Consider the following 24,913-nt stretch of genomic DNA (forward strand, 5'->3'; position numbering starts at 1 on the left):
AGGCAGATTATTATCTGAACGGTGTAGGGTTGGGTAAGGAAGAAATACAAAGAGATCTCGGAGTCCTTGTTCATCGGTCACTGAAGGTGAATGAGCAAGTGCAGCAGGCAGTGAAGAAGGCTAATGGAATGTTGGCCTTTATTACAAAGGGAATTGAGTACAAGAGCAAGGAAATCCTCTTGCATTTGTACAGAGCCCTGGTGAGACCACACCTGGAGTATTGTGTACAGTTTTGGTCTCCAGGGTTAAGGAAGGACATCCTGGCTGTAGAGGAAGTGCAGCGTAGATTCACGAGATTAGTTCCTGGGATGTCTGGACTGTCTTACGCAGAGAGGTTAGAGAGACTGGGCTTGTACACGCTGGAATTAAGGAGATTGAGAGGGGATCTGATTGAAGCATATAAGATTATTAAGGGATTGGACAAGATAGAGGCAGGAAATATGTTCCAGATGCTGGGAGAGTCCAGTACCAGAGGGCATGGTTTGAGAATAAGGAGTAGGTCATTTAGGACAGAGTTAAGGAAAAACTTCTCCCAGAGAGTTGTGGGGATCTGGAATGCACTGCCTCAGAAGGTAGTGGAGGCCAATTCTCTGGATGCTTTCAAGAAGGAGCTAGATAGGTATCTTATGGATAGAGGAATCAAGGGATATGGGGACAAGGCAGGAACCGGGTATTGATGGTTGTTGATCAGCCATGATCTCAAAATGGCAGTGCAGGCTCGAGGGGCCAAATGATCTACTTCTGCGTCTATTGTCTATTGACATACTGGAAAGCTGAGTTTGTTACAGCAGTGAAAGCCATAATACAGTGAATTCTGATTAATTGGGACACATTGGGACCTGTACGTCTTGGCCCAGTTAAGTGGCTGCCCCAAATGGCCAAAGATGATGGAATTAGTTAAAGAGCAGATTATTATTAAAATGATAAAAAATTGCAGCATGCTTCTGTGTAGAAGGGCTTGAGAGTGCTTGTGCATGAATCACAAAAGGTTGATTTGCAGGTACAACAGGCTATCAAGACGGCAAATGGAATGTTGGCTTTCGTTGCTACAGGGATTGAATTTAAGAACAGGGAGTTTATGCTGCAACTGCACAGGGTACTGGTGAGGCCGCACCTGGAGTACTGTGTGCAGTTCTGATCTCCTTATTTGAAGGATATATTAACTTTGGAGGCAGTGCTGAGAAGGTTCACCAGATTGATTCCAGAGATGACTGGGTTAGACTATGAGGAGAGATTGAGTCACCTGGGACTGTACTCACTGGAATTCAGAAGAATGAGTGGAGATCTTATAGAAACATATAAAATTATGAAAGGGATAGATAACATAGAGGCAGGAAAGTTGTTTCCACTGATAGGTGTGACTAGAACTAGGGGACATAGCCTCAGGATTTGGGGGATGAAGAGGAACTACTTTTCCCAGAGCGTGGTGAATCTGTGGAATTCTCTGCCCAATGAAGCAGTAGTGCCTACCTCAGTAAATATATTTAAGACAAGATTGGATAGATTTTTGCCTAATAGGGGAATTAAGGGCAATGGGGGAAAGGCAGGAAAGTGGAGATGAGTCCATGGCCAGATCTTATTGAATAGTGGAACAGGCTCGATGGGCCATATGACCTACTCCTGCTCCTATTTCTTATGAGTTTGTACCAGGAACGAGGCTATTTTGGACTTGGTGATGTGTAATGAAAAGGAATTGATAAGTGACCTTGAAGTGAAGGAGCCATTAGGAAGTAGTGATCATAACATGGTAAGTTTTTATCTACAATTTGAGAAGGATAAGGGCAGATCAGAGGTGTCAGTGTTGCAATTAAATAAAGGAGACTACGGAGCCATGAGGGAAGAGCTGGCCAAAGTTAAATGGGCGGATGCCCTGGCAGGAAAGACAGTGGATCAGCAGTGGCAGATATTCTTGGGGATAATACAAAAGATGTAAAAGCAGTTCATTCCAATGAGAAGGAAGGATTCAAAGAGGGGGAAGGGGCCACAGTGGTTGACAAAGGAAGTCAGAGATTGTATAGCATTAAAGAAAAAGAAGTATGACAGGGCTAAGATGAGTGGGAATACAGATGATTGGGAAAGTTTTAAGGAACAGCAGATCTTAACTAAAAAAGCAATACGGAGAGAAAAAATCAGGTATGAGCTCAGTCTAGCCAGGAATATAAAAGGGGATAGCAAAAGCTTTTTTAGCTATGTGAAGAGAAAGAAGATAGTTAAGAACAATGTTGGCCCCTTGAAGAATGAATTGGGAGAAATTGTTATGGGAAACAGGGAAATGGCAACAGAATTTAATGCGTACTTTAGATCTGTCTTCACCAGGGAGGACACAAGCAATCTCCCAGATGTATGGATGGGCCAGGGTCATAAGATATCAGAGGAATTGAAACAGATTGACATTAGGAAAAAAACTGTGATGAGTAGACTGGTAGGACTGAAGGCTAATAAATCCCCGGGTCCAGATGGTCTGCATCCGAGGGTTCTAAAAGAGGTGGCTCAGGAAATTGCGGATGCATTGGTAATCATTTTCCAATGTTCCTTAGATTCAGGATCAGTTCCTGAAGATTGGAGAGTGGCTAATGTTATCCCACTTTTCAAGAAGGGAGGGAAGGAGAAAACGGAGAACTATCGCCCTGTTAGCCTAACGTCAGTCGTGGGGAAGATGCTTGAGTCCATTATTAAGGATGAAATAGTGGCATATCTTGATGGATTATTAATGGCATTGTAGCGGTGTGCTACACGCAGCGCTAAAATTACGACACGGAGTCGGTAACTGCAGTCGAAGGAAAAAACTTTATTCGAAAACTTCAGCCTCACTTTTAAGCCTCTGTCAACCGGCCCCCCATGGCGCAGAGGCTCCAAAGCTCTGTGCTCGCAAACCCCCGTAGGCTATCTAATTGTGAGTCGGTTCAGATACGCTAGGAAATGGGTCGCCACATAACCCCCCCCCCAGAACCAGCGATACACCCCCCAATGTCCACAGTCTGGGCCAGAACCTGCTTGGGAGGTCGGCCTCTGCGCCGAGGCGCCGGAAACTCGGCCGGTTGCGCCAGGTCCACATGGGCCGGCTTGAGGTGGTCCACCGTGAAAACCTCCTCCTTCCCCCCAACGTCCAGCACGAACGTGGACCCGTTGTTCCGGAGCACCATAAACGGCCCCTCGTATGGCCGCTGCAGCGGTGGCCGATGCCCGCCCCTTCGTACAAACACAAACTTACAGTTCTGTAGGTCTTTGGGTACGCAGGTCGGGTGCCGCCCATGCTGTGAAGTGGGTATGGGGGCCAGGTTACCGAGCTTCTCGCGAAGTCTGCCCAGGACTGCTGCGGGTTCTTCCTCTTGCCCCCTTGGGGCTGGTAGGAACTCCCCGGGGACGACCAGGGGCGCGCCGTATACCAACTCGGCCGACGAGGCGTGCAGGTCGTCCTTGGGCGCTGTGCGGATGCCGAGTAGGACCCAGGGAAGCTCGTCCGCCCAGTTGGCTCCTCGCAGGCGGGCCATGAGGGCCGACTTCAGGTGACGGTGGAAACGCTCCACTAGCCCGTTCGACTGTGGGTGGTAGGCAGTTGTGTGGTGCAGCTGAGTCCCCAAAAGGCTGGCCATAGCTGACCACAGGCTGGAGGTGAACTGGGCGCCTCTGTTGGAGGTAATGTGGGCTGGTACACCAAAGCGAGATAACCAGGTGGCGATCAGGGCTCGGGCGCAAGATTCGGAGGTGGTGTCGGTGAGCGGGACCGCCTCTGGCCATCTTGTGAACCGGTCCACGATAGTCAGGAGGTGCCGCGCTCCACGCGACACTGGCAGGGGGCCCACGATATCCACATGAATGTGGTCGAAACGCCGGTGGGCGGGATGGAACTGCTGCGGTGGGGCTTTGGTGTGCCGCTGCACCTTGGCCGTCTGGCAGTGCATGCACGTTCTGGCCCATTCACTGACCTGTTTGCGGAGTCCGTGCCAAACGAACCTGCTGGAAACCATCCAGACAGTTGTCCGGATGGAGGGATGCGCCAAGTTATGAATGGAGTCGAAAACGCGGCGCCGCCATGCTGTCGGGACGACCGGACGGGGCTGGCCGGTGGCGACGTCACAGAGTAGGGTCCTCTCACCCGGGCCCACGGGGAGGTCCTGGAGCTGCAGACCGGAGACTGCGGTCCTGTAACTCGGAATCTCCTCATCCGCCTGCTGTGCCTCTGCCAGCGCCTCAAAGTCTACCCCTTGGGAAAGGGCATGAACGGTAGGGCGAGAGAGCGCATCCGCCACGACATTGTCCTTACCCGAGACGTGCCGGACATCCGTCGTGTATTCAGAGATGTAGGACAGGTGGCGTTGCTGGCGGGATGACCAGGGGTCGGATGCTTTCGTAAACGCAAAGGTAAGCGGTTTGTGGTCCGTGAACGCGGTGAAGGGCCGACCTTCTAGGAAGTACCTGAAATGCCGGATTGCCAGGTAGAGCGCCAACAGTTCCCGGTCGAAAGCACTGTACTTAAGCTCGGGTGGTCGCAGGTGTTTGCTGAAAAACGCCAGGGGTTGCCAGCGACCTGCGATGAGTTGCTCCAGCACCCCACCGACTGCCGTGTTGGATGCGTCCACTGTGAGGGCGGTAGGGGTGTCCATTCTGGGATGTACTAGCATTGCGGCGTCCGCCAAAGCTTCCTTCGTTTGAACGAAAGCGGCGGCGGACTCCTCGTCCCAGGTAATGTCCTTGCTCGGACCCGACATCAGGGCGAACAGGGGGCGCATGATCCGGGCAGCTGAAGGGAGGAAGCGGCGGTAGAAATTGACCATACCTGCGAATTCCTGAAGGCCTTTGATCGTGGTGGGTCGGGGGAAGTGGCGGACCGCATCTACCTTAGCGGGCAGAGGGGTTGCCCCGTCTTTAGTAATTCTGTGGCCCAGGAAGTCAATGGTATCGAGTCCGAACTGGCATTTGGCAGGGTTGATTGTAAGACTGTACTCACTCAGTCGGGCGCAGAGTTGACGGAGGTGGGACAGATGCTCCTGACGACTGCCGCTGGCTATGTGGATGTCATCCAAATAGATGAACGCGAAGTCCAGGTCCCGTCCCACCGCGTCCATTAACCGCTGGAACGTCTGTGCGGCATTCTTCAGGCCTAACGGCATGCGGAGGAACTCGAAAAGGCCGAATGGGGTGATGAGAGCCGTTTTGGGGACGTCGTCAGGATGCATCGGGATTTGATGGTATCCCCGGACGAGATCTACCTTGGAGAAGATCCGTGCACCGTGCAGGTTTGCCGCAAAGTCCTGAATGTGCGGCACAGGGTAGCGGTCCGGTGTGGTAGCCTCGTTCAGCCTGCGGTAGTCGCCACACGGTCTCCAGCCCCCCGTCGCTTTGGGCACCATGTGCAGGGGGGAAGCCCATGGGCTGTCGGACCGCCGGATGATCCCTAATTCCTCCATCTTCTGGAACTCCTTCGCCAGTCGGAGCTTGTCCGGGGGAAGCCGCCGAGCACGGGCATGGAGGGGTGGTCCCTGGGTCGGGATGTGGTGCTGTACGCCGTGCCTGGGCATGGCTGCTGTGAACTGCGGTGCCAGAACCGATGGGAACTCTGCCAGGACCCTGGTGAAGTCGTTGTCGGACAGCGTGATGGAGCCGAGGTGAGGGGCCGGCAACTGGGCTGCACCCAGGGAGAACGTCTGAAAGGTCTCGGTGTGTACCAGTCTCTTCCTGGGCAGGTCGACCAGCAGGCTGTGAGCCCGCAAAAAATCCGCACCCAGAAGCGGTTGGGCTACGGCGGCCAGTGTGAAGTCCCACGTGAACTGGCTGGAGCCGAACAGTAGCTGCACCAGGCGGGTGCCATAGGTCCTTGCGGTGCTGCCATTCACGGCCCTCAGGGGGGGACCCGGTGCCCTGCTGCGGGTGTCGTAACTCGTCGGAGGTAAAACGCTGATCGGGCAGCCCGCTCGCGCCGTGAGAGTCCGAAAGTCCTGAGGAGCAGGGCTTTGAATTCCGTGTACTTGCCGTCTGCCGGGGGCGACTGTACGAACTCTGCGACCTGGGCCGCTGTGTCCTGGTCGAGGGAGCTCACCACGTAGTAGTAGCGGGTGTCTTCTGAGGTGATCTGGCGAACGTGGAATTGGGCTTCGACTTGCTGGAACCATAGGTCCGGGCGCTGTGTCCAGAAACCTGGCAGTTTCGACGAAACCGCATGAACAGAGGCGGCGTCGGTCATTTCTGGTCCAAAAATCGTTTGGACCGTCGGGGTCACCAATTGTAGCGGTGTGCTACACGCAGTGCTAAAATTACGACACGGAGTCGGTAACTGCAGTCGAAGGAAAAAACTTTATTCGAAAACTTCAGCCTCACTTTTAAGCCTCTGTCAACCGGCCCCCCATGGCGCAGAGGCTCCAAAGCTCTGTGCTCGCAAACCCCCGTAGGCTATCTAATTGTGAGTCGGTTCAGATACGCTAGGAAATGGGTCGCCACAGCATATCTAATAGGATTAGGCCGAGCCAGCATGGATTTACCAAGGGCAAATCATGCTTGACTAATCTGTTGAAGTTTTTTGAGGGTGTAACAAGGATGTTAGACGAGGATGTAGTGGAGCCAGTGGATGTAGTGTACCTAGATTTTCAGAAGGCATTCGATAAGGTGCCACATAGGAGATTGGTGAGTAAAATCAGAGCTCATGGCATTGGGGGCAGGGTTTTAACATGGATAGAAAACTGGTTGGCAGATAGAAAGCAAAGGGTAGCAGTGAATGGGTGTTTCTCGGACTGGCTGGAGGTGACTAGTGGGGTACCACAGGGCTCTCTATTGGGACCACAGCTCTTTACGATTTATGTCAACGATTTAGATGAGGGCATTGAAAACTATATCTGCAAGTTTGCTGACGATACTAAACTGGGTGGCAGTGTGACATGCGAAGAGGACGTTAGGAGAATACAGGGAGACTTGGATAGGCTGGGTGAGTGGGCAGATACTTGGCAGATGTCATTCAATGTGAATAAATGTGAAGTTACCCACTTTGGAAGCAGGAACAAGAGAGCAGAGTATTGTCTGAACGGTGTAGAGTTAGGTAAGGGAGAAATGCAAAGAGACCTAGGAGTCCTAGTTCATCAGTCAATGAAGGTGAATGAGCAAGTGCAACAGGCAGTGAAGAGGGCAAATGGAATGTTGGCCTTTATTACAAGGGGAATTGAGTACAAGAGCAAGGATGTCCTTTTGCATTTGTACAGGGCCCTGGTGAGACCACACCTGGAATATTGTGTACAGTTTTGGTCTCCAGGTTTAAGGAAGGACATTCTGGCAATTGAGGAAGTGCAGCATAGATTCACTAGGTTGATTCCTGGGATGGCAGGGCTGTCTTACGCTGAGAGATTGGAGAGATTGGGCTTGTACACACTGGAATTGAGGAGATTTAGAGGAGATCTGATTGAAATGTTTAAGATAATTAAAGGATTTGATAGAATTGAGGCAGGAAATATGTTCCAGATGTTGGGAGAGTCCAGTACCAGAGGGCATGGATTGAGAATAAGAGGTCAGTTATTTAAAACAGAGTTGAGGAAAAACTTCTTCTCCCAGAGAGTTGTGGAGGTATGGAATGCACTGCCTCGGAAGATGGTGGAGGACAATTCTCTGGATGCTTTCAAGAAGGAGCTAGGTAGATATCTGATGAATAGGGGTATCAAGGGATATGGGGACAAGGCAGGTACTGGGTATTGATAGTGAATGATCAGCCATGATCTCAGAATGGCAGTGCAGACTCGAGGGGCCGAATGGTCTACTTCTGCACCTATTGTCTTATTGTTCTCCCAATGACCATGTGGGTTTCCTCCCTGTCCAAAGACCAGTTGGTAGGTTAATTGGTCATTGTAAAGTCTCCTGTGATTAGGCTAGGATTGAAACCAGGGATTGCTGGGCAGTGCGGCTGGAAGGGCCTACTTCTGTGCTTCTTCATGCCCTTCCTTCTCAATTGTTGAACTGACTTTCTGGCTGTTGAATCTCACTGTATGTCTCAGCTGCTCAGTCAACCAGAGCTGACTTTGCCTGCTTGGACAGGCATATACTTATCTTACTCTACAGTGTGGCTATTGTTACATGCCAGCCGCTACTTGGAGCCAGAGCTGAGAAGTGAATGTCTGGTGGAGTCCAGAAAATAACATTCAAGATGATTGTTGATGCCTTAATTCTTAACAGTTTCTAACTTGTGGAAATATTGAAATTGTTTCAATTTCAATCCCAGCTGTTTCTGGCATCTCCAAGCCTGAATGCCTGAAACTGCAGTGAGCAAAACAATTCTGAATTATCTTGCTGTTTATTTCTCACCCACTATCAGTGAGAAAAGTCACTGGTTTTTGAACACAAACACTCACAACTGATGCTATTTAAAAACTATTCGCTCGAAACATGGTGCAGTGCTAACAGCCATGCGGTTGACTCCAGTTAGAAAATGTTCGGCAACTGTCTCCTGTCACAAATAAATGAATTTTGTTTCCCAAATAAGTGGCTGCCCCAATTATCTGGAATCTACTGCATTTGAGTTTAAAAATCAGTTTTGTGATTACTGGAGGACGGGCTCTTTACAGGTTTCCCATTCAAGGTTGAAATTTGTTGCAAAAGTAATATGTAACTGCCTCAGGCTAAGAATTTGAAGCTGCTAGCGAACTCAGTGTGGTATTAAGTATTTCCCCATCTGCAAAACAATGTCTGAGACTGAATGTAGTTCATACTATTGAAATAGCAGCGTCTATAATTTAAACTTAACTATTTTGCACTTGTTCCTGACAAGAATGGTACCCTATCACTTGCAATTTCTAGTATTTAGTAGCATTCAGATTGTGCTCTGTTCCTTAGTTTTGTGAAATACAAGAATTTTTTTGAAAGAAATTAAAATTCCTTGAAGTTTTCAGTTGAGCTCCTTGGCTCGCTCAGATCCAACTACTGGAAAAACTGACTTTGAACCTAAACTTTTTTTTGTTGTGCATTGGGGGTGAAGGGTAAATTTGCACTGTAATTCTATATCATTGGTCAACCTGTGAGGCTGAACTGTGACTGTCCGTAATGTCTTCATGAGCTATAGCTGTTAGTTACTGCCTGTTACGCCACTGACATTTAAAGCAGCAATGAAGGTACTAGTTGTGGGGCAGTGACAATTCTGCAGTTTTTATCAATGGTGAGGAAGGCAAATGTAATGCTCACATTCATTTCAAGTGGACTGGAATATAAAAGTATGGATGTAATGTTGAGTTTTTATAAGGCCTCACTTGGAGTATTGTGAGCAATTTTAGGCCCCTTATTATTTTTTAAATTAGTTTTTTTATGCATTTTCTGCATCGCTACAGATAGGGAAAAAAACCAAATCAAAATGAAGAACATTAATACAGTGCAAAAATAAACATACAATAATAATATAATACAAAAAAAGATAATTGAGAAAGCACCCAAATTGAAGACATGTAAAATTAGTGTAAAGGAGGTTTCTTTTTTTTCTTTGTTACTGTTGGGAAAGGGTTTCCTTTTGTTAACTAGCAGGAATGCTAATTTACTGATAACGAGAATGGTATTCCTTTGTAAACCAAATGGGGATTAATGTTCTTTCTTCTGAGTCTGTAAGCTTTTGTTGACGGGCTTTTGGGGAGATCGGCGCGAGGGGGTCGAGAGAGAGGACGCAATGCTCTAAGCTGGGCGAGGATCGGACCCCAAAGGGGGGTCCGAGGCTGGGAGATTCTCCGAGGAGGGGGGGGATGAAGCTAGATGTGCTTGGTTGACCACTCGGAGGGTCCTGAGCGGTTTGGAGAGTCCGAAGAGATCGGGTGGTCCTGAGCTGCGAGTCGAGGAGTTCGGAGGGGATCGAATGGTGGCCAGAAGACTTCAGAAATTGAGCTCCAACGGCTGTGCACGAAATGGTTTGGACTTTGATAAGTTTGGCGCCTTTTCTTTAATTTTCTCTTCATATATACTGTATCGTTATTAATCACTTAGTTATAGTAACCTTTATAAATTGTACTCATTTAATCGCATATGGTGTACTGTCTGTTTTTGGGTGAGGCGGGGACATCACACAGCATCCACACCAGCTGATTACCCAGTTTGGCGGGGCCGAAGGCTGCTCCCCCTAGACGAAATGAGCTGAGCGAGCCTGAGGCGACCCAGGGGGTTACATTAGTATCCTCCCCAAGCCCCGCAACAAAAAAAAGACTCCAGACCAACCACAACACAATATAGAGAATATAAATCAGGACATTTAAACCCCCAAAACTGTAAATACACCTAAAAACAGAAGATATTAATGCCTACTACCAAAAAAAAGGAGCTGAAAGCAAGGGACCGAAAAAAAACCTTAGTTAAGAGGAAGGTTATGAAAGTACTCAATAAAAGGTCCCCAGACCTTATGGAACTTTATATCCGAATTAAGAACTGAATAATGAATTTTTTCAAGGTCTAAGCAGGACATAATATCATTAAGCTATTGAGCATGCGTGGGCAGGGCAACATCTCTCCATCTAAGGAGGATTAAACGTCTAGCCAGGAGAGAAGCAAAAGATAATATTTGACACTTAGTCGAACTCAGACGTAAATCTGTCTCACCCCAGAAACCGAACAAAGCAATTAAAGGGTTAGGTTCTAGGTGGTGGGGCCCCTTATTTAAGAAAGGATGTGCTGACATTGGAGAAGATTCGAAGGAAGTTTATGGGAATGAAAGGCTTGTTGTATGAATAGCTATTGAAAGTTCTGTGCTTATACTGCTGGAATGTAGAAGAATTAGACAGGATTTCATTGAAACCTAACAAATGTTGAAAGGCCGCAATAGAGTGGATGTGAAGACAATGTTTCCTATAGTCGGGAGTCTAGAACCAGAGGGCACAGCCTCAAAACTAAGGGATACCATTCAGAGCAGAGATGAGGAATTTCTTTGGGTAAAGAGTGATGAATCTGTAGAATATATTGCCACAGGCAGCTATGGAAGCCAGGTCACTGAGTATATTTAAGGTGGAAGTTGATTGGTTTTTGATTAGTTAGGGCATGAAAGATTACAGGGAGAAGGCAGGTGAAGGGGTTGAGAGGGATTATGAAATGGTGGAGTAGACTTGATTGGCCAAATGGGCTAATTCTGCTGTTATGTCTTAATGGTAATTTCTACTGGCTGTCACTAGGTTTCAACAGTGATTCTTGATCCTTCAGTCTGCGTGGGATTCTAATCTAGTAATCTGTGCACATAACAGTGTACAAATGAGACTTTCCAATGTAATGTGGCAGTGTCATCAAAATGTACATTGTGTTAGTGCCAGGAGTGACCAATTGATTATTTTTACTTGTTGGTTCATTCCAGCTAAGCATTTCTGTGTAAAAGAACAACAAAGCAATAGGCTATTTTTTTTCCCTCCAAGTCTGTTTTCATCTTTTTGTGAGACCAGGTCTTGATTGATTCTGTTTGTAAATGTGCCAAACCTCTACTGTCCTTGTACAGTTTCCTATCTCTATGCTGAAGGCTGGTTCTAATTTTTAAACCGCACAGTAGTTCTACAGCTCATGACCAGGAAAATTTATTCAGAATTGTGAGCATTTCACGGAATTTTGCAGTATCATCTCTCTGGTAATATGCAGCCCATAAAGTTCCAATAATGCTTTTGGGTTCGCCATTAAAGTGATGAATATGGACTCTATCAATCATTGTGTTCACTGTCATGTCATGTGCAATCATGGTCTTTCCAGGACCACAGTTGTTCTTGACAAATATTTCCACGGAAGTGGTTTGCCTTTGCCATCTTCTGGGCAGTGTCTTACAAGACGGATGACCCCAGCTTTAAAGATTGCTTGGTGTCAGTGGTCCCCTAAGCAGACCTTGTGATATGCACCAGCTGCGCATATGGACATATACCACTTGCTTACATGGCTTTGGCTTCATGTGACCCTGATCTGATGGGGGCGGGGGGGGGGTGAGCTAGGCAGTGCTACACCTTGCCCAAGGATGACCTGCAGGCTAATGGAGGGGAGGAGCACCTTACACGTCCTTTGATAGAGATGTATCTCCACACCAACCCCTCGCCCCAACATTTAACTCAAAAGCACTGTCCCTTTTGTTTAAGTCTCCAAGCATGATGTATTTGAAGGTATCTGCAGAGTGGAGCACACTTTATTTTGGATCATTGGCTATGTTTAATTACTCCTGTAACAATGCTAATAATTGTTTTGCTGTCCTTTTGTGTGTGGAAAGCAGATGGCTTATAAAGCCAAATGGTAGTAATGATGCTCAGATTTTGGAGCTGTGTAAATTTAGGTGGATTTCAGAAGGCACTACAACAGCTCTACTTGGATAGGAGCTTCAGGAGATTTTGTAAGTCACCAAAGACACTTGCAAATTTCTGTAGATGTACTGTGAAGCATTCTGTCTAGCTGCATCACAGCCTAGTATGGAAGCACCAGTGCGTAGGATCGCAAGAGGCTGCAGAAGGTTCTAGACGCACCCATGGTCATGACCCTCCCCAACATCAAGGATATCGACAAGAGGCAATGCCTCATCTGTCATTAAGGGCCCCCATTACCCAGGACATGCCCTCATCTCATTGTTACCATCAAGGAAGAGGCACAGGAGCCTGAAGACCCACACTCAACAATTTAGGAACAGCTTCTTCCCTGGGTATGTGGGAGTTGCTGTTAAGGTCTGCCTTTATGATCCAATCTTTGTGCTCTTGAGCTTGGATTAGACCATAAGGTATATGAGCAGAATTAGGCCATTCTCCCTATCGAATCTGGTCATTATTGCTGATCCATTTCCCTGCTGGGCCCAATTTCCTGCCTTCTCCCTTAGTCCCTTAGTGCCCTGACTAATCAAGAATCTATCAGCCTTTTCCTTAAATATATCCAATGACTAGACCTCCACCGCTGCCTGTGGCTACGGATTCCACCAACTCACCACTCAGGCTAAAGAAGTTCCTCCTCATCGCTGTTTTAAAAGATGTCTTTGTATTCGGAGACTGTCCTCTGGTATTACACCACCAGCACAGGAAACATCCTCTCTATTGAGGATGATCTACCTTATACTCCTACAGTTGTTCTGGTGAACTTACTTCCAAAAAGCTTTTGGGTAAGGAGGTATGCCCTGAACGCAATTCAAATTTAAATACTTTCATACTGAGTTTAAATTTCACATTTACCTTGGGAAATGTGGTAGTTCAAGCTTGCTTCTTGTAAAATGCAAATCTTTGGGAAGGGAGCTGTAAGTGACAAGTAATAATCAATCACGCACCAAATGTTCCAAGCAATGGCGCTTTGAGTTTCTGCAAGACTCGCAACAAAAGGACATCCAATTTCCAATGGAAGTTGGAATTTTTTTGCTAAGGGTAGAGATTACTGACTGGAAAAATTTTAGAGACTTGGAAATCATCCAGAAAATTGACTCAGAAGGAAGTGTAAAACCTGCATAAAGCATTGCAAAACTTAACAATTTGAATTTTTTGGAATCAGTGAATTTCTGAAAGGTATGCTGTAGCAAAAAGCATATCAGTAGTTTAGTTTGTTTTAACACTTTTGCACAGTACTATATTTGTCAACGTGGAGCAGAAAGCAAGTTTGTAAATCTGGCAGGAGCAAAGGATGTTTGGAATGGTGACGGTGGAGCGCTGCCGAAGTTGTGTGGGACAGGTGGCAGAGAAGGAGTGAAGTGAGTTGGGTGGGGGTGTGGGCTGGGTGCAAACGTGCCCAGCTCTGGGACACCAGGCAAGGTCATTTGATTCCAAACAATCATTTTATTGATCATTACAGCAGTCTCTCTGATGGTACCCACTCCCTCCCCTCTCCCTTCCCCTTTTCCCAATCATGATTCCCTTCTTGCTGCCCCCTTCCCACTCTCAGTCCACAATAGAGACCCATATCAGAATCAGGTTTATCATCACTCGTGTTTGTCATAAAATTTGTTTTGTGTGGCAGCAGTACAGCACAATATATAGCATTACTGCAGTACTGTGCAAAAGTCTTCGGCACCCTAGCTGTATACATGTGCTAAGACTTTTGCTCAGTATGTAGATGTGGGGTTTCAGTCCAATTGTTAGCTTAAGTTGGTAGCAAACTAGCTACATTTGCAACAGCACACTAAATACTGGAGGAACTCAGCAGGTCAGGCAGCATCTATGGAAAAGAGTAAATGGTTGACATTTTGGCACAACCCTTTAGTACTAAGAAGGAAGGGAGAAGATGCCAGAATAGGGGGATAGAAAGAAGATATTTTATAGTAATTAAGTCTTTGATTTCAGTGCTTTAATTTTGGAAGGGGGGGGGACTACAGCACAGGATCGAAATAAGCTGCAGAGTGTTGTAAAATTAGTCAGCTTCATCATGGGCACTAACTTCTGTGGTATCCAAGACATCCAAGGAACAGAGCCTCAAAAAAAAATTGGTGTCTCACATTAAGGACCCCATCACCCAGGTTATGCCTTGTTCTCATTGCTACCATCAGAGAGGAGGTACAGGAGCCTGAAGGTGCAAACTCAATGATTCAGAAATATGTATATATTTTCAGTTTTTTTTCTGTTATGTAAATCATTGTACTGCTGCCTCAAAGTTAACAAATTTCACAACATACGCTGATGATATTAAACCTGATTCTGATAATTCAAGTGTATTTGTGATCAGAACACTTCAGATTGCATTATGTACCTTTTGCTACAAGCTAATTTAAAAAAAACAAAAATTGGGCAAAATAAAGATTAGCAGTTTCCTTTTCATTATCTGGGATCAAAAACTTTGTTTTCTTTCCCCTCCAGCTCCAGAACCAAGGAGTGAATCCTGCTAACATTGGGTTCAGTACCCTGACCATGGAATCAGACAAGTTCATCTGCATCAGGGAGAAGGTGGGAGACCAGGCACAAGTAGTTGTCATTGATCTGAATGACCCAACGAATCCAATCCGGCGTCCCATATCTGCAGACAGTGTCATCATGAATCCAGCCAGCAAAGTGATTGCTCTGAAAGGTACTCATCTTACTCGAATAGCGAGACTGTCCTACCAGATTACATTAGGTGCTGTTTGCATCGATATTTGGTAATGATCATATACTTTCCTTCCTGCCTTCTTGTCTCAATTTAAGATGGTGAGTTCTTTGTTATGTGGCTGTAAAATCTCTGGTGGGTCTTTTCATTGTAAGCAAACCTCATCAACTTAACGTAGACATTTTCTCACTGGTGTATTGCCCAAATCCCCAAACTCCTTCCAAATGTACAGAAGAATTCCAAACTCAACCTGCTGAAGTCCTAGTTATGCCAGTTTTAGAAAGCAAGTAGCCCTAAATTTTCAAACTTACTGACCATCACTTTGACAGCATGTTGGCAGGTCAGTGGGACCTATTGTTTCCAACAATGTGGTAGTTAACTACAACAGGAGTTCCCACACAAGTGTCCACTACAATAGCATAGTAGTTAGCGCAATACCATACAGTGCCAGCGATCCAGGTTTGATTTTCGCCACTGCCTGTAAGGAGTTTGTATGTTCTCCCTGTTACCAGGTGGATTTCCTCTGGGTGCTCTGGTTTCCTCCCACAGTCCAAAGGTGCACCGGTTGGTAGGTTAATTGATCATTGTAGAGTGTCCCGTGATTAGGCTAGGATTGAATAGGTGATTTGCTGAGCAGTCTGGCAAAGGACTTATTCCGCACTGTTTTGCGATAAATAAGTACATATCTTCAGACGTTGTGTGTTCATTGGCAGATTTAATTTGCGGAACCATTTCTAGCGACAGGAAAAAGGGCAAAGGTGCCTTAAAGCCAGTTGCTTCAGGCAGTTGGAGCTTGCCAGCCATGATTGACAACACTTCTAGAAGGAAAACTGATTTCAAACCTGCACTGCCTTGCGGCTATATAATAGCTTTGGAAGTAAATCCCCAAGGGGAAAAATCCGGAGCTGGAGACCCTAAGGCAGTCCTACATTGAGTTCAACACTGACAGGCAACTCCTGGCACCAATGGTGCCAAACTGTATCAGTCTCTGCCATTCATTTGGATTAATCAGCTGCATGGAGAGGGAAAGTGTGCTACAAGGGCTTGTTCTCCATATCCTACTGACTGGCTTGCATATCATGTAGACAGCTGACACACAACATCCGTGGTTGACCTCTGACCAGTAGAGGGCTTCAAGCACATTTCTGTGCATCTAGTGAGGGGAAGAAGATCCAATTTTTCCTGGTAACCCAACTCTGCATTTAGGGTGCAGCTAAAAACATGAACTGCTCCTACCCTTGGGGAAGTTCCTCAGGATCAAGAATGACCTGTATCTGAACCACTTCAGGTACCTATATGTGAACTCCTGGGGAGTTCTGTAATTGAAATTTACATGTTGAAGCTGGTGCTGTACCAATTATTTAATTGGCATTTAATGAGAGGGAGGGGAAACAGCATGGTAGCATAGTGGTTAGCACAACACTTTACAGTACTGGCTACCTGGGTTCAATTCCCTCCACTGCCTGTAAGGAGTTTGTACGCTCTTGTGACTGCGTGGGTTTGCTCCGAGTGCTCTGGTTTCCTCCCGTGGTCCAAAGACTTACTGATTGGTGGGTTAGTTGGTTATTGTAACTTGTCCTGTGATTAGGCTGGGTGGTGTGGCTGGAAGGACTAGAAGAGCCTATTTCACGCTGGATCTTAATTAATTAATTAAGAAAGAAAGAGATTTTAAAGCATAAAAAAACTTTGGAACTTCTGTTTTGCTTTGGCTCAGAAACTAGACATTAAGAGATTAGCTTTAATTTTCGCATTTACAGTGAAGTGTTAAAATGCGTGCGTTGCTTTGTGTCATGTGAAATCAGCAAAGATTATGCTGAGTAGCCTGCAAGTGTCGCCATGTTTGTTGTGCCCACATAGTGTCCCCACAACTCACTAACGATCATTTTAATATGGGGGGATACTGGAGCACCCAGAGGAAACCCACGCATTCTCAGGGAGACTGTACAGGCAGTGGTGGGAATTGAACACCAACTGGTAAAGCAATCGCAAACCGCTGCACTGCCATGCTGACCTCTTTGGACACCAGGCTCAATGTATAGGACTACATGTGGCCAGATGCTCTTGCCGTATGTCATATCACGTAAATAGCCAGACATTTTCATGCTCAAACTGACCCAGGTCAGCACATTAAAATCAAGTCACTTCAGACCAGTTGAAAATAATGACTTAGACAACCAAATGGCCCGAGTGCTTGGGCCATCATGGTGGGTGATCAAAGTTTATTGAAATGTGTTTGTAAGTTGCTGATACTGGTTTGCCATCTGAGAATGACCCTTAAGTTCATGCATGCTGTGTCTTTTGTATGCTTTGCATTGTTGTATTGTAAAAGTGGTTTCCTGCCGAAAGCTTGCATTTCTCTTCTGGAGTGCCTTACTTTGGTTAGTATCCAGAAGCGGATTTACCTCAGCAAGATTTAGTGTATTTTTGCACTCTGCTATTATAAATGTGTGTGTGTGGTGGTCAATTATTCTGATTTTGCTGTTTTGTGCATCCCAATGTGTGAGCTGTTTGAAATTTCAGCCAGCACACAGAATTTCAGTACCATTTCTCCCATTAGTCCACACACCAAAAGAGGTTCCTGACTTTCAAAGGAGATGTGAAGGGCAAGTTTCTTTTTAGAGTGCTGAGTGCCTAGGATGTTCTGCCTGGGGTGGTGGTAGAGGCAAAAACATTAGACTTTTCAGAGACATTTAGATAGGCACATAAATGGAAGGATATGGGAATTGAGTAGGCAGAAGTGATTAGTTAGCTATTTGATTTACTAATTTAATTGGTTTAGCACAACACTGTGGCCTCTGTGAACCCAGGTGACTTGAACCCAAGAGTGCTTTTGCATAGAAGTTTGATAGTTGGGTGGCAGGGTGGACATAAAACTCTACCAAAGGAACTGCTTCCCTCCGCTAGCCTGCAGTTCACCCTTGGGCAAGGTGTAGCACCTGCTTAGCTCCAGCCCCCGATCAGGGTCACGTGAAGCCATGGGAGCAGGTGGTGGACGGTCGTATGAGTAGCTGGTCCATATCACAAATCCTGGTTATGTGACCATTGATGCCAGGCAGACGATCTCTGAAGAGTATTGATAATGGCTGGGTTCACCTGTCTTGAAAAGATACTGCCCAGAAGAAGGCAATGGTAAACCACTTCTGTAGAAAAATTTGCCAGAAGTAGTCATTGTCACAGAAAGACTGATTGCTCAGGTTATATGACAAGGTACATGATGATGAGTTGGATAAAAGCAGAGCCTCTTCTATAACTAGCTACCAACTAAACCCATTTATTCCTTGACCACTGAAATGAAGTTAACATCAGGTGCCCTAGGTAAGCTCCACAAGAACTTAGTTGAGAGAGGTAACTGCACCATTATAGCTTGATTCTAAATCTACCTTGCCATTTTAGCAGATGTTTAGTCTGATACCCAAGTATCCCAACAATTACTAGGCACATGTCATTTGCCATAGCTGGCTGTGGAGACCAAGGCATATCAAGGCTGGTAGGTTTTTGATTAATAAGGATGTTAAAGGTTACGGGGAAAATGTAGGAGAATGGGGTTGAGTGGAATAATAAATCAGTCATAATGGAATGGTAGAGTAGACTTGATGGGCTGACTGGCCTAGTTCTGCACCTGTGTCTTGGTTCTAATGAGCAAACGTTCCTAGTGGAATATGGGTGTCTGTGCAGAAATAGCATGGTTATACTTCTGTGTGTCTTCCTGGGTGGTGATTATTGTCTGGGATCCTTGGGCAAATAATGGGCTGTGCAAAGACATCAGATCAAAGACCGTCCCTCATGTGGTGTATGGCTTATCGCGTCTTGTTTTTTGGATTGATTGTTACACCTGAGATTGCAACAAGCCCTTAATAAGTATTTGAGTATATCTATTGAGGGTTGAAAATGCCTGGATAATTTGAAGTACCAGCCTGCTCACAAAATTTGTGCTGAAGAAGCAGCAAGTATTTTGCTCTGCAGACTTGGAAAAAAATGGATGGGAAAGCTCCAGTCTCTACATGGTGAAAGTAATTACATTTTGTAATGCTTGAGATAGCACTTCAAAGCTGTAGGCACCAGTAATAAACAAGATTTGTAGCTCTCTAGTGTCAACCATACGCAAATCTTGCTGCTTGAAGGTGAAGTAATTCAACCTTTAATAGTTTTGAGGTGAACAAACTGGATATCCATACCTAAGGAATGTATTGCATTTGACTTTTCAAGCACCTTATCACTACATCAAGAAGTTTTCCAAGTGCTTGTTGTCTGTCTCTGGAGGTAACTATGTCATGTTTCATAGCAGATTAGCTTCTAAACTTGGAGCTGCTTTGCTGTTGGAGTAAACAAGAATGAATTTGTAGCATGGTCACCAATTCCCATAGCAACATAAAGAATTGATTGCAAGTCAGTTGAGGGTTTTTCAGAGTCACCGTTGCAAGAAAAAGTTTGTGAAACCTTTGTATTTTCCTGGTTTTCTGTATTAATTACTCATAAAATGTGGCCTGATCTTTATCTAAGTCAGAATAATAGATAGACAAAGTCTGCCTAAATTAATAATTCAAGCAATCGAACTTCTCATCAATACTGAGTACACCATTTAAGTGGTCACAATGTAGATCCAAAAAAAAATTATGTGAACTTTGGGGTAATGTCTTCTGCAAAAGCTATTTGGAGTCAGGTGTTCGAGTCAATGAGATGAAATTGGAGGCTTTGTTTATGTGCACCATGCCTTGAACAAAACGACTTTTAGAGGAGCTTTGAAGAATTGTAGAGATGCATGAAGCTGGAAAAGCTACAAAAACATTTCTTAAAAACCTGGGTGTTCATCAGTCCACGGGAAGGGAAATTGTCTACAAATGAAGGAAATTCAGTACTGTTGCTATTCTCCCTAAGGAATGGGTGTCCTGCAAAGATCACACCAACAGCACAAATCTCTAGAACTTGCCAAAGTCTGTGTTCGTGGAAGGACACCATTTATGAAACCGCTGCTCTCCAAATAAAAAAAACCTCATTGCATGTTTCAAGTTTGCAAAAGACCACTTAGATTTTCCACAACTTTTCTGAGACAATATTTTGTGGACAGATGAGCCAAAAATTGAACTTTTTGAAAGAAATGCACACTGTTTTTGGGGGGGGGGGGCAGGCGTGGGAGGACACTGCACAACAACACCTCATCCCAACTGTGAAGAATGGTGGAAGGAGCATCATGGTTTGGGACTGCTTTGTTGCCTCAGGGCATGGACTGCTTGCAATTGTTGAAACAATGAATTCGAAATTGTATCAAGGCCTTTTACTGGAGAATGTCAGGGTAGTGGTCCATCACCTGATGCTTAATAGAAGTTGGATGATGCAACAAGACAATGTTCCAAAGCACAAGAGTAAGTCAACAACAGAATGGTTTAAAAAGAAGAAAATACGTGTTTTGGAATGGCCAAGCCAGAGTCCAAATCTTAACGCAATTGAGATGCTGAGGCATGACCTGAAGAGGGCTGTTCATGCAAGATATTCCAGAAATATTGATTAACTGGAACAGTTTTGTATGAAGGAATGGTCTAAAATTCCTCCTGGCTGTTAAGCAAGTCTGAACAACAGCTGTAGGAAACTTTTGGTGAATGTTATGGCTGCTAGAGGAGGTTCTACCAGTTATTAAATACATACTTTTTCCAGCATGGTCTGTGAACGAGGAAATGAGAAAGTGTTCAAAAAAAGACGTGAAAAGTACAAGTTTGTGCGTTATTTGTTTATTCAGATAGGGTTTGCTTTTATTGTGATTTAGATGAAGATCAGAGCAGACTTTGAGTAATTAATGCAGGAAACCAGGTAATTTCATAGGGTTTGCAACTGTAATTCAAAAGGTGATTGAGGAATGACTAGGAAATGACAAAACAGAAAACAGAGGGGAACACTCAATTTTATAATGCTACCATTTCAGAGAGGAATTTTATATTTGAGTTCTCTTGAATTCAAATTGTTCGCAGCGCTTTTGGTTGAGAATTTAAATCAGCCTAATTGGGTACCATGATAGTGTAGTGGTTAGCGCGATGCTATTACAACTTGGGCCATCAGAGCTCGGTGTTCAGTCCCGTTGTCCTCTGTAAGGAGTTTGTACATCCTCTCTGTGGCATGTGTGTGGGTTTTCTCCAGGTGTTCAGGTTTCCAAAGACATACTGGCTAGTAGGTTAATTGGGAATTGTGAATTGTCCTGTGATTTGGTTAAATCAGTGGTTGCTGTGTAATGCAGCTTGAACGGCCAGAGAGTCATATTTTATACTGACTCTCTAAGTTCTTGAACCAGAAGTTATTACTGGTTAACCACTCTTTCAAGACGGCTTTCAAGCTAACTTTTATTAATCCTAGAGTCAAACCCAGATATTGGTCACTCATCTTATTGTGTAGCAGCACTTTGCACTGGGCCCAAAGCATCAACTGTTTATTCATGACCATAGATACTGCTTGACCTGAATTCCTCCAGCATTTTGTGTGTGGTACTTTGCAATCAGCTACTAGTCAATGTTGGACCTGAGACATGGAAAGCAGTGAGGTTGGAGCGATAAGACTGGTTATTGGCTTGTTCTGAAATTATATCTTTCTCTCCCTGCCAACAGCTATTGTACTACGTAAATCATTTGAATCGCTGTGCAGTGAGATGAAAATCTGGTCCGGATGGTGTATTAACTTTTATTTGTTTATGAATAATAGCTGGGAAAACGCTTCAGATATTTAACATAGAAATGAAGAGCAAAGTGAAAGCCCACACCATGGTTGAAGAAGTAACCTTCTGGAAGTGGGTCTCTTTGAACACTGTTGCCCTGGTAACTGAGACTGCAGTGTTCCATTGGAGCATGGAAGGTGACTCCCACCCACAGAAAATGTTTGACAGACACGCAAGCTTGGCAGGTTGTCAAATTATTAACTACCGGACAGACCTTCAACAGAAATGGCTGCTTCTAATTGGAATCTCAGCACAGGTAGGTTCTTAAAACCATCTTTCTTGTTTTATTCCTGCCACTATTTGTAAGGTGTTTGTACATTTTCACTGTGACCGTGTGGTTTTCCTCTGCGTGCTCTGGTTTCCTCCCACAGTCCAAGACGTGCCAGTTGGTGGGTCATTGTAAATTGTCCCATGATTAGGCTGGGGTTAAATCAGGGTAGGGGGGTTTGCTGGACAGCATAGGTTGAAGGGCCTAGTCTGTGCTGTATCTGAATACAAAAGTTATAAAGGCTTGCATCCATTGAATCACTGTGGGTTTGATCTATTGTTAGATCAAGCTATTAGTGGTCTTTGAATTGTTATGGGCTGAAACCTCAAACGTTCCTTTGTGGTTTTGAATGTTAAACTGTTAGAAGTGTCATTTTCTGGATATTAAAGTCATAGTTATAGAGCACTACAACATAGAAATGGACTCTTTGGCCCTTCCAGTCCATGCCCAGCTACTCTACCTCATCCCCATAGCCCTCCATAACCCTCCCATGTACTTATCCAAACTTCTCTTAAATGTTGAAATCAGACCTGCATTCACCACCTTTGCTGGCAGCTGATTCCACATGCCCAGCACTCTCTGAAGAAACTCCTCCCTCAGGTGCTCCTTAAGTATTTCACCTTTCAACCTCAAACCAAAAAACGAATCAAAAACACCCAAACACTAATCCATTCTACATACACAATGTCCACATCCCTCCATCTTCCTTACATCCATCTGCCTATCTAAATCACTTAAAAGCCTCTAATCTGTACCACCATACCAGATAGTGCATTCTAGGCATCCACCACTCTTGAATAAAAAAAAACTTGCCTCTCACATCCCCTTTGAACCTACCACCTCTCACCTTCAATGTATGCCCTCTAGTATCAAACATTTCAATCCTGGGAAACATATTCTGCCTACTCAACCTATGCCTCTCATAATGTTAAAAACCTTTATCAGATATCCCCTTTGCCACTCCAGAGAAAACAACTCAAGTCTGTCCAGCCTCTCATGATAGCAAATGCTCTCTATGCCAGACAGCTTCCTGGTAAACCTCTTCTGCACATTCTCCAAAGCCTCAACATGCTTCCTACAGCAACCTTGCTGTATCCAAATTGGTATTGTTTAAATGCTGAGATAGCTGAGGTATGATTTGTAATACAATTAAGTATTTTGGCTACTTAAGTGTCTTGGGGTGGCTGAGGCAATGTGTCGATATTAATGCAAGTGTTTTGGTGACTGGCTTTTCCCTATCAGTCGTAATGTCAAGATTCCTGATGTCCTTCATTATGGTTTGTACAGTTTCACTCACTTGCCTTTCGATAGTACTCAAGTACTGAGGTGCATATTGGAAGTAGCAGTTTCTGATGGAAAACAAATTGCAATAGTAGTACACCTGCCACAGGTGAGGCTGATTAGCAAACAAACACTTCTAAGTGTTTTATTGTCTAAGTTTGTACACTTTAAGCAATGCACACAAAATGCTGGAGAAACTCAGTAGGCCAGACAGCATCTATGGAAAAGTGTAAACAGTTAACGTTTTGGACTAAGGCCCTTTATCAGGACTGGAAAGAAAGAGGAGAAGGTGGGGGGAGGGTAGGAAGTCCATGGTCGTAGGTGATAGGTGAAGCCAGGGGAGGGGTGAAATAAAGGGCTAGAAGAGGGGGAATCTGATAGGAGAGGATAGAAGAGCATGGAAGAAACCTTTGTCTCTTCACCAATCTTCCTATCACATTCCTCCCTGTCCTGCCCTTTATCACTTTCACCAATCAACTTCCCAGCTCTTTACTTCAGCCCCCCACTTCCCAATTTCACCTATCAGCTACCTCCCTGTGCTTCTTCTTCCCCTTCCTCCATCTCACTGTGACTTTCTTTCCAGTCCTGATGAAGGGTCTCAGCCCAACATGTCGACTGTTTATTCATTTCTATAGATGCTGCTTGATTTTTATAGATTTTCTCGTGTTGGTACACCTTAATGTTCTCGCCAGCCTGGCGATGTTCTGAACTGCAGTGTCCTTGCTGGCTCACTGCCATGAGCTCTGGGGGAGGGGAATGCATTCACCCTGCTGCTGAAGAGCAATGCATCGCGTTAATGCTCATGCCTTAATGTAAAGTCCATTTCTGTGCCAAGACCATCTTCCAGAGCTGAGCTCTGCTATCTCCAACTACCACCTAAGTTAATGAGCTGCTGGCATCCTTGGCCACACTCCTGCAGAAAGTTTCTCTTTGTCGCTACTTAAATTACTAAAATGTCTAAATTACTAAAACACAGCAGGAGGGGGATAAGTTGTGTATGCTGGAACCTATCCAGCCAGCCCTGAATCATTCAATTGAAATTGTGTTCTACATTGAAATGTCATTAAAATATTTTCCCCTCTCCCTCCCTTCCCCACTTTAGCCTCTTCTCACCTGCCTATCACCTCTCCCGGGTCCTTTTCTCCTATGATCCACTCTCCTCTCCTATCAGATTCCTATCTCTCCAACTCTTCACCTTTCCCATCCACCTGGCTTCACCTGTCACCTAGCTATCCTCCTTCCCTCCCGTCTTTTTATTCTGCGATCTTCCCCATCCACACCTTCCTTTCCCGCCCCGATGAAGGGCCCTAACCAGAAATGTTCCTCCAGTATTTTGTGTGTGTTGCATTGAAACCTCTACCTGCCCAAGCTGAAAAATGGTGCAAAATAGTCAGCTTATTTTCTGAAGTAGTGGATGGGCTGAGAAACATATATTCGTACTAACTGCATAACTTGGCAACAGTATCCCTACCAGTTTAAGTACTTTAGGAGTGAACACTGTCCATTTTCTTGTCCCCTTGATAGGTAGTGCTCATACAGTGCTTCAGTTATTTTCTCCATTTGCAGCTGATGTAACAGTAAAGTTTCTTTAAATGTAGCACACACACATTACTGGAGGAACTCAGCAGGTCAGGCTGTATCTATGGCAAGGAATAAAGAGTTGACATTTTGGGCTGGGACCCCTCTTCAGGATTTTCAACAGCTGAGTTCCTCCAGCATTTTGTGTGTATTTC

The 24,913-nt window shown here is 45.1% G+C and overlaps 1 protein-coding gene across 1 annotated transcript in view; it reads left to right on the forward strand.

The window, feature by feature from the left end:
* Window positions 1–24,913, forward strand: part of cltcl1 (clathrin, heavy chain-like 1) — a 146,085-nt gene that overhangs the window by 23,343 nt on the left and 97,829 nt on the right. The window contains exons 2-3 of the mRNA XM_059943697.1: window positions 14,712–14,919; window positions 21,619–21,887. Coding sequence (XP_059799680.1) covers window positions 14,712–14,919; window positions 21,619–21,887 — 477 coding nt within the window. The remainder of the gene's footprint in view (window positions 1–14,711; window positions 14,920–21,618; window positions 21,888–24,913) is intronic.

This window comes from Hypanus sabinus, chromosome 18, assembly GCF_030144855.1.
Source record: "Hypanus sabinus isolate sHypSab1 chromosome 18, sHypSab1.hap1, whole genome shotgun sequence".
NCBI lineage: Eukaryota > Metazoa > Chordata > Chondrichthyes > Myliobatiformes > Dasyatidae > Hypanus > Hypanus sabinus.